The sequence below is a fragment of the Echinops telfairi genome, unplaced genomic scaffold (assembly GCF_000313985.2).
Source record: "Echinops telfairi isolate 266 unplaced genomic scaffold, ASM31398v2 ScPeMD7_2291;HRSCAF=2852, whole genome shotgun sequence".
Taxonomy (NCBI): Eukaryota; Metazoa; Chordata; class Mammalia; order Afrosoricida; family Tenrecidae; genus Echinops; species Echinops telfairi.
Genome location: NW_022106189.1, coordinates 1045867 through 1054516, shown reverse-complemented (window position 1 = coordinate 1054516; position 8650 = coordinate 1045867). Strand labels below are relative to the sequence as shown.

The following is an 8650-nucleotide window of genomic DNA, read 5'->3' as shown; positions in this document are numbered from 1 at the left end:
AGCAGCAGCAGCAGTGAGGGGGACGCAGGAGAGGCGGGGGACCAGGGCTGCTTCTCGGAGGCCCAGCGCTGTGACGGCTGGTGGCACTGTGCCAGTGGCCGCGATGAACAGGGCTGCCCAGCCTGCCCGCCGGACCAGTATCCCTGCGAGGGCGGCAGCGGCCTGTGCTACACGCCCGCCGACCGTTGTAACAACCAGAAAACCTGCCCTGATGGCGCCGACGAGAAGAACTGCTTCTCCTGCCAGCCTGGCACCTTCCACTGCGGCACCAACCTATGCATCTTTGAGACATGGCGCTGTGACGGCCAGGAGGACTGCCAGGATGGTAGCGACGAGCACGGCTGCCTAGCTGCCGTGCCCCGCAAGGTCATCACCGCAGCCCTCATCGGCAGCCTGGTCTGCGGCCTGCTGCTTGTCATCGCGCTGGGCTGCGCCTTCAAGCTCTACTCCCTGCGCACGCAGGAGTACAGGTGGGTGGCTGCACGCCTCGGGCCCCGCTCCCGTATCAAGAAAGCTCACGAATTCTGTGACACCCCCCCCCCCCCACACACAGCTTTGGGTTTGTAAACTGTGGGGTTCAGGCCAAGCACAGGTGGACTTCTGCCCACAGGGGGGTCTGGGTGTCTCCAGACATCCCTGTGGAGGAGTAGGGAACCCCAGTGGCGTCATGGGTTACCCGTTGGGCTGCGAAGCCAGCAGCCTCTACTCCGGAGAAAGCCAAGGCTTCTGCTGCGTACAGATGGACAGCATCTGAAACCCACAGGGGCGGCTCTACTCTGCTCTGTAGGGCGGCCATGAGTTGGAATCTTCCACGGTGGCGGGTTTTTTTTGGAATGCAAGCTCAAAGGAACCCTGGAGATACTGGGGATTAGGCGTCAGGTTGCTAATCACCGCCCCCCAGCCGTAGGTGATTTCGTCAGAGAAAGAAGAGGCTGCTCCGGAAAGATGGACAGTCTCTGAAACCTTCTACTGGGTCCCTGTGTGTCAGTATTCGCTCCGTGTCAAAGGGTTGACGCTGCAGTGGGCCCAACAGCCCAGCCACTAGCTTCCTGTTGATCATTTTTAGGGCCTTTGAGACGCAGATGACGCGCCTGGAGGCGGAGTTTGTGCGGCGGGAGGCACCCCCCTCCTACGGCCAGCTCATTGCGCAGGGCCTTATTCCCCCGGTGGAGGACTTCCCTGTCTACAGCGCATCACAGGTGACCAGGGGTCCGCTGGGCCAGGTGCTGATGGGAGGGGAGGCTGGACGCAGGCCGGACGACTGGTGAGGTGGGCGTGTGACTAGGTGGGATGCCAATACTGTCTTGTGCCTATGGGGGCGATGTTGATGCCCAGGCCCTGCCCCAGCAGTCGTTCCAGGTCAGACCGCCCCCTTAACTACCGTGCCCTCCCCGCAGGCTTCAGTGCTGCAGAACCTCCGCACGGCCATGCGCAGACAGATGCGCCGGCACGCCTCCCGCCGCGGCCCCTCCCGCCGCCACCTCGGCCGCCTCTGGAACAGGCTCTTTCACCGCCCTCGGGCGCCTCGCGGCCAGATCCCGCTACTCAGCGCCGCCCGCACCTCACAGACAGTGCTGGGCAATGGGCTCCTCCAGCCCGCTCCGGGTGCTGCCCCGGACCCCTCGGCAACCCGAGTGGGCACAGGCAGTCCTGTGGCGACAGGCGACGGGCTCCCTAGTGCCACCGGCCAGGCATCTGAGGTGGGGCCTTCCATGCCACCGTCACCCCCAGGCTATCAGGACGCCGAGTGCAGGCCCACGGATAAGGACAGAGAGGCCTGCAGGGACCCTCCGGTGGACAGTCCAGCCTCTGTGGACACGCCTTGGCAACCCTGCCCCACCCAGGACCCGCACCCCTCGGCCCCCATTGCCAGCAGCACCCTTGGCCCTCAGCTACCAGAGTCGCTTGGCACCTGCAGGAGCCCCCCGCCACCCTGCTCCCCCATATTGGAGGCCAGTGACGATGAGGCCCTGCTGGTCTGCTGACACGCTGGACACGCTGATGACCGCCACCGCCCCGCTTTGTAACCAGGGAATACACAGTGATTTCTACCATGTTTGTGCAGCCTTCTTTCTTATGGGGACCCGAACCCAAGCCCAGCTTTCCTGCCCACGCTCTCCCCACCCTGGGGCTATGGGTGCCAGGCAAGGAGAGAGGCCTGCAGGGGTGGGAGGGTTGGCCCACACAAGCATCTAGGGTCTCACTCCTGCCCTCCCCCTTTACTTTATCCTTCCTGAGAAGGGAGAGGGCCAGGGCACTAGGGCAGGGTTCTCCACTGTGGCAGCCCCCGCGTCCCACCTAGAGGGGGTAGCTCCCCTCGTCACTGCTGACCCTGCAGTGGGGCAGCGTCGGCACTCTGCACCTAGCCAGGTGAGCACTTCCTGTCCTCCCTCAAAGACCTGGCCTGGGTGTTGGGGAGCTCTGCCCCCAGCCTTGTGATGTGGTGGGCACATGCACCTGGCCAGACTGGTGGCCCTATGCCCTCTGCAGGGTAAGCCTCCTGGCACCAAGGCTGAGAATGTGGGCTAGGGGTAGGAGAAGCCCTGGGGTCACTTGCAGGCCCAGAGGCCCCAGGAGGTCCTACTATCTGCTGTTTTAGGGGATAGAGGTGGAGACACCGAGAACTAATCCTCCCAACCCTGTCCCAGGGGCTCAGTTTCCCCATCTGTAACCCAGCAGGTCTGATGCCTGTGATGATGTATGGGAAGAACAACAATTTCAAATGGCCTGCACTGGGCTCTCTTGGTGTTGAGCTGCAGGCTGGCATTGAGGGGTCAGGGTAGGGGCAGGTCAAGTCCCTCCCCAGACTTCCTTACCCCTTGGGCTCCTCAGTGACCCTAGGAGCCAGCTCTGGGTCAAGCTCAAGGCCCTCCACTTCAAAGGGGTGCCCCAAGAGCCTATCTGGGCATCTGCACCGTGTGGGCCCTGAGCTCGGCCTCCTCAGCCCTGTTGGCACCCTCCAGGGATTCCGAGGGGCACAAGTGACCAAATAGTCCTGTTTTATTTACGGACCGTTTCAGGAGAGGCTAGCAGGGTGGTGTTAAGATGAGACCCAGTCCATAGCTTCAGGCTTCCCTAGAATGAATGTCTAAAATCGGATCTTTTGTTTTTCCAGAAAGAAAAAAAAAAGTTTTTGCAAAACAGACCCCAATAAAGGATATGTAAACAGAAACGGCTGCTGCTTCAGTCTCCACAGGCATCTCAGTGTGTCTTCCGGGGCCTGTCCGAGGTGGGCAGTGAGGATGGCAGACATGGTCCGTTTTCCTCCTCCTCCGGGGGGCCCTGGGGGTAGACCACAAAACACAGCTCCTGGCCCCAGCGTGTCATGGACTCTGAGGAGAGATGGACAGGTGGACGGTGAGGCCTGCCTGCACAGGACAGTGGCACCACGGGACACTGGCTCCAAGCTGAGCTGCTTTCTGTGCAGGCCACGCCCCAGCAGGGCCATGTCTCAGGGAGACACCTGAGGGGTGGGGCCCCCTGTTGGACAGCCCGCTCACCTGTGAGTCTGTGCACACACTTTGGTTTGCTCCTCCAAAATGCCCCCAGGAAGAAAACGGGCACCCCCGTGAGGATGATGATGACCCCGACACCGCACACCATGGGCTCCGAGATGAAGCTGAACACCAACAGGAATGCCCAGAAGACCAAATACGCCACTGGGACCAGGAGGTTCACCTGGGGGAGAGCTTGCGTGAGCAGTGAGCACCAAAGGAGCCCTCCCACTGCAGCCCCACCCTGCAGGGGCTCTGAAGGGTGATCGCCCCCCAGCCTCTGGGAGCCAGTTCGGGGAATGGTCAGTCTGTTAGACTCTCAGGATTTGCTCAGAGCTCCAGCTGCTCTGAGCCACACAGCGCTGGTGTAAGTGTGGGGAGGGGGGACTGTTGAGCTGTTTCACATTTCCAGCACTTAGCAGCTCTTGGATGCAAGACTTTAAGGCAAGCTTTTAGCTCATTGCCCTCCGTTTATCTTTCTTGCTTTGTGGAATCCTGGCTTGGCCTCATTTCACTCAACAGCAAATCCCAAACTAGATCCCTGGCCATTGAGCCAATTTTGACTCATAGTCACCCTAGACCATTAATCTTTGTGGGAGCGGATGGTCTCATCTTCCTCCTGAGTGCGGCTGCTGGGTTTTAAACAGAGGCTTGTGCTTAGTGGCTTAATTCCTAGCTCCTGCGCCACCTAGGAAGTGTTACAATCACCGCCTTGTGCGGATGAACTCTGTTGGTAGTGGTGAAGCCCTAGCAAGGTGGGAAAGGTGGGCAGTCCTCCGACCGGGCCTCACCTTGATGGGTCTGTGGAGGGCCGGCCGCCTCCAGCGCAGTACAAGCAGACCCAGGATGGTGACGCCGTAGCAGAGGTAGTTGATGAAGGATACATAATTGATGAGGGTGTATGTGTCTCCCACAAGCATGATGACCGCCGTGGCCCCACACTGGGGGAGAGATGACAGGTCTGAGGACTGGCCTTCTACCGCCTCTGGCTGCCTCACCCCACCCTCCCATCATCCCCTAAACCACAAGCCCTGCTCAGGCTGCTTCCCTGACTTACACAGACCAGGAGGGCGGGGATGGGGGTGCAGCGTTGGACATGGATCATGGCCAGCAGGCTGGGCAGGTGTCCCTCCCGGGCTCCAGAGAAGCACAGTCTGCGGGAGGGGTCAGAGATGGTGGAGGCTGTCAGCCCAGCCCCAGACACCAGCTCCGGACCTGACGTCACCTTGAGCCTTCAGTCGCCTCTCCTTTCCAGTTACAGGAACAAGTGGTCCCACTGGCTGCCGCCCCCATCATGCTGTCTTTACTTCTGATCTGGGACCAGACGTTCGGTGGCGGGCAGTTTACTGTCCCAGCCTCATCTGGTCCCCAGTTGGCACCACTTCCCCTGCTCTGTCCTCCCGTCCTGCTGGAGCATGCCAGCCTGCCCGCCCTCCTTGCCTCACAGCCCCCCTCTCCCAGCTCAGGCACCTGGAGGAGGTGAACAGGTAACCGTTGATCCCTCCGAAAGTGGAAAGAGCCACGGAGGCTGGCATGACCCAGGAGAAGTAGCCCAGCAGCTTCTCCCCGAAGGTCTGATGGGCACAGAAGAGAGGCCATGAGGTGTGCGGCCCAGGCCCGAGTGGGGGCCCAGGAGCCCGAGGCTCCCCACTCACCACAGCCACGGCATTGGAGGACAGCAGCTCCTGGGGGGACATGGCCGTGAAGTAGGCCACGTTGGTGAATGTGTACACAAAGGTGACCAAGGGGATGGAGATGAAGATGGCTCGAGGTAGGTTCCTGTGGGCAGTCGTTGAAGGGCCTCGTGTCAGCTCCGAGGGGCGGGCAAAGCTAAGTGGCTATGTGTTTCTGCCTCCTTTGTCTTCTGGAAGCCTGGGCGGGGTGGGGGGGGGGGCAGGAAGGCAGGGGACACTGGCCACCGCTGGCTGCCTCACCCACCCTGGTCTGGGCACAGGGGAAGCTACTATCTGCTTAGGACAAAGCAAAGTGCACCTAGACCCCATCTCCAGTGAAGCCTTCCCTGTACTTTCCAACAGGGCCCCTGTTCCCGTCCCATGGTGGTCTTGTAGCTGCACTTGTCTACTGTCCAGACCTCTGGCTGAGCAGCCTGTGGTGTCACCGGCTATATTGTAGGGACCACACTGTGTACCCAAGGGTGGCTTTTAGTCAAGTGAAAACTATTAGTAGGCTCTATTTACAGCAAGGGCACCCAGTTCCTAATGCCCACTTGTGAGGCCCGGTGAGGGGATTCACCTGGACACTGGCAGGTGGGGCCACTGAGGGAGCGATCGCTGGCTGAGGATGCTGCCTCCAGCCCACCCAGCACTTGTAGCCTGTGGCCCTCACTGGACAGCCTGCTCCTGGGACAGAAGAGGGGCTGCCTACCTCCCTGGCCATCAGGTCCCACCCCACGCTACTCACTTCCGAGGGTCCACCAGCTCCTCGGTGACGTAGTTGAGGAAGTTCCAACCACTGAAGGCAAAGGAGCCCTGGAGGAATGCCAGGGCCAGGTGACCCACAGATGGTGTCATCCAGAAGGAGAAGGCATTGCTGGGCCTCAGCTCCTCAAAGTGCCCTGGAAAGGGGGCAGAGGCCAAAGGTTAGCACCCCACCCTCCCACCCCCTGAGTCCTATGGGTACACCCATCCCATCGTAGTCACTACCTTGGAAGATCTGGACGAAGCCCACGCCAATGATGAGCGAGAGGGCCAGCAGCTTCCCGCCTGTGAAGATGTCCTGGATGCGCGTGGCCCAGCGCACGCTGGAGCTGTTCACCCATGTTAGCAGCACTGGGGAGGGAGTGGATGCTGGTGCAGAGGGTGGGGGGGGCAGGGGCGCCCGAGTCCAAGACCCCTCAGTGTGTGCCACAGTCAAAGCCAGCCCAGGCTGCTGAAGGGGCAAACCCAGCTCAACAGTGTTTGTCAAGGTGATTCCAACTCACTTCGACCCTATGAGACAGAGTAGAACCATCCCTTTGGGTTTCTGAAGCTGTCAATCTTTATGGAAGCAGAAAACCTCATCTTATGCCTGCAGAACAGCTGGTGGGTTTGAACTGCTGACTTTGTGGTTAGCAGCCCAACTCACTACCCGGGCCCCTGAGAGAAGGGTAGAATACCCCAAACCCAGAGGCTGGGTGTGGGGCAGCCCCCTGCTTGGGAGGTGGGGGCACTCACTCAGGCAGGCCATGGAGAGCATGCGAGAGGCGGTCAAGGATGGGATGCAGTTGGGGAACACGGGCTGCAGCACGTAGTTGGAGAAGGTCATGGAGATGACGGCCAGGCTGGTGGGGTACATGATGAGGACGGCGCTCCAGAGCAGCAGGAAGCTGGGCAAAGGAGTGAGCGAGGCCCCAGTGGGACGGCCATCCCGGCTCTCTCCTGGGCAGGGCGGGCATGCTGCTCAGAACAGGCTGCTGGGAGGAAGTCCAGGAAGGTGGGCGCACCTTCTCACAGTCTCAGCTAGGAAGGCTAACACACCCACATAACTGAGGGCTACCCTTGGGCCAGAGAGCTCAGAACCAAGGGCTTTGCTGATGCTGGCCTAGCCTGCTTGGCTGCAGGCTGCTTTCTGGGCCAGACAGGCTACTTCCTTCAGTCCCTCTGTGGCCTCATCTGCAGGTGGCCAGTATAGGCTACTCGGAGCTCCTAATAGAGACTTTTACCTCTGGGTACAGGGGCCAGAGACGAGCCACCTCCTTGATCATGCTGGGAGTGAGCCTGCTTCTCACCTCGAGCCTCTGCCTGGTGCCCAGATTTAGGGCTCCCTGTGTTCCAGGCCAGCAGCCAGAGCTGCTCCCCGGGAATCTGCCTCCATCTGTCCTTGGGGTGGTCGTATAAGGTCTGGCTACCATTGGAGAGGGTAGGGACTGTCTCTACACAGGTGGCCTCTGCTGGGTTTCCCCCACCCCTCCACTGGTCTGCCCTCCTTTGTAGGTGGTTGAGTGAAGCCCCCTCAAAAAGACATGTTTGATATCTTCACCCCTGGGCCTGGGACCTGGTTTGGAAACATGGTTTCCTTCTTGGCCTCACTCAAAAAAACTCCCTTCCATTGATTCACAGCAACCCTCTAGGGCAGTCGAACTGTCCCCTGTGCGTTTCCAAGACTAAAACTTGATGGGAGCAGAAAGCCTCATCTCTCTCCCAAGGAGCAGCTGGTGGTTTGGAACTGCTGACCTTGTGTTTAGCAGTCCAATATGTACCCACTAAGCTACCAAGATTCCTTTTGTGGTCAGTTAAATGCTGGCACGGATGTCCTTAAGGAGAAGATATGGACACAGAGTCACAGGGGACGAAAAACAGCACATGCACTCATAGTTGAGGCCAGGGAGAGCTGAGAAATGCCCAGGACTTCTGTGGCTGAAAGAAACAAGGAAGGAGGTCCCACCAGAGCCCAGGGAGGGAGCAAGGTCCTGCGAGGCCCTGAATCCAGATGAACATCTTCCAGAAGTGCAAGGAAAGACACTTCTGTCCTGTAAAGCTACCCACTTGCCTGAGGAATCTAAGCCCCTTGTTCCACTGGGTCCTGGCCTGGACTTCATCCCCTGCTGAGCACACTCCTCCACCCCCTCTCCGTACTGGGGTATCTCATGGGCCCGCTTTTCCCACCCACCTCTCAGGTCCTGCTGAGAGAAGCCTTCTCAGGGGAGAGCCCCTTGGTCTGGGCAGCCTTGGGATGAATTAGGCATCACCCTCTGGTGCCCTCTCACCCTCATGCCTTCTAATACTGGCTCCCAGGCCCTCAGCATCGCTCCACTGGGCAACTGGAACCCCTTCCAGGCTCCCAGGACCCTTTGGAAGCCCCAACATCTGCCGACAGGTCTGAGCGACTCTAGTTGCAAGATACACCCTGCTCACCCAGGCCACCAGGCCTCTGCCTCGCCAGTCGAGAGTGAGTCTGCCCTTCCTCCGTAGCTTGGGGCCCGAGTGGCTTCCCCCGGGCTGCACTCTGTTCTCTGGGCTGCAGGGCTGCTGCCTCTTGCACACACTCAGCCAAGACCAGGTCTCTCTAGGTCTTAGCCATGCCGGTGTGGCCACCATGTCTGAATGACTGTGTCTCCATTCTGGACAGAGGGATGTTTATCATGGGGTCCTAGCCCTCAGCATGCAGGAGGTGCTGAATCAGTGTAAAGGAGTAAAGGAGTGTTGGTGCGGGGGGGG

General features: G+C 59.9%; 2 protein-coding genes across 2 annotated transcripts in view; one reads left to right on the top strand and one right to left on the bottom strand.

Annotated features, from left to right (window-relative positions):
* LRP3 (LDL receptor related protein 3) overlaps positions 1-2056 on the top strand; it is a 20442-nt gene extending 18386 nt beyond the window's left edge. Inside the window, exons 7-9 of the mRNA XM_045293883.1 lie at positions 1-470; positions 1067-1199; positions 1398-2056. Of these exons, the coding sequence (XP_045149818.1) occupies positions 1-470; positions 1067-1199; positions 1398-1985 (1191 nt within the window). The 3' untranslated portion in view covers positions 1986-2056. The remainder of the gene's footprint in view (positions 471-1066; positions 1200-1397) is intronic.
* A 1054-nt stretch (positions 2057-3110) lies between these two features.
* SLC7A10 (solute carrier family 7 member 10) overlaps positions 3111-8650 on the bottom strand; it is a 14930-nt gene continuing 9390 nt past the window's right edge. Inside the window, exons 3-11 of the mRNA XM_004704720.2 lie at positions 6668-6819; positions 6158-6283; positions 5916-6069; positions 5150-5273; positions 4965-5068; positions 4552-4648; positions 4286-4435; positions 3501-3678; positions 3111-3332 (exon numbers count right to left, since the gene is read on the bottom strand). Coding sequence (XP_004704777.1) covers positions 3202-3332; positions 3501-3678; positions 4286-4435; positions 4552-4648; positions 4965-5068; positions 5150-5273; positions 5916-6069; positions 6158-6283; positions 6668-6819 — 1216 coding nt within the window. The 3' untranslated portion in view covers positions 3111-3201. The remainder of the gene's footprint in view (positions 3333-3500; positions 3679-4285; positions 4436-4551; positions 4649-4964; positions 5069-5149; positions 5274-5915; positions 6070-6157; positions 6284-6667; positions 6820-8650) is intronic.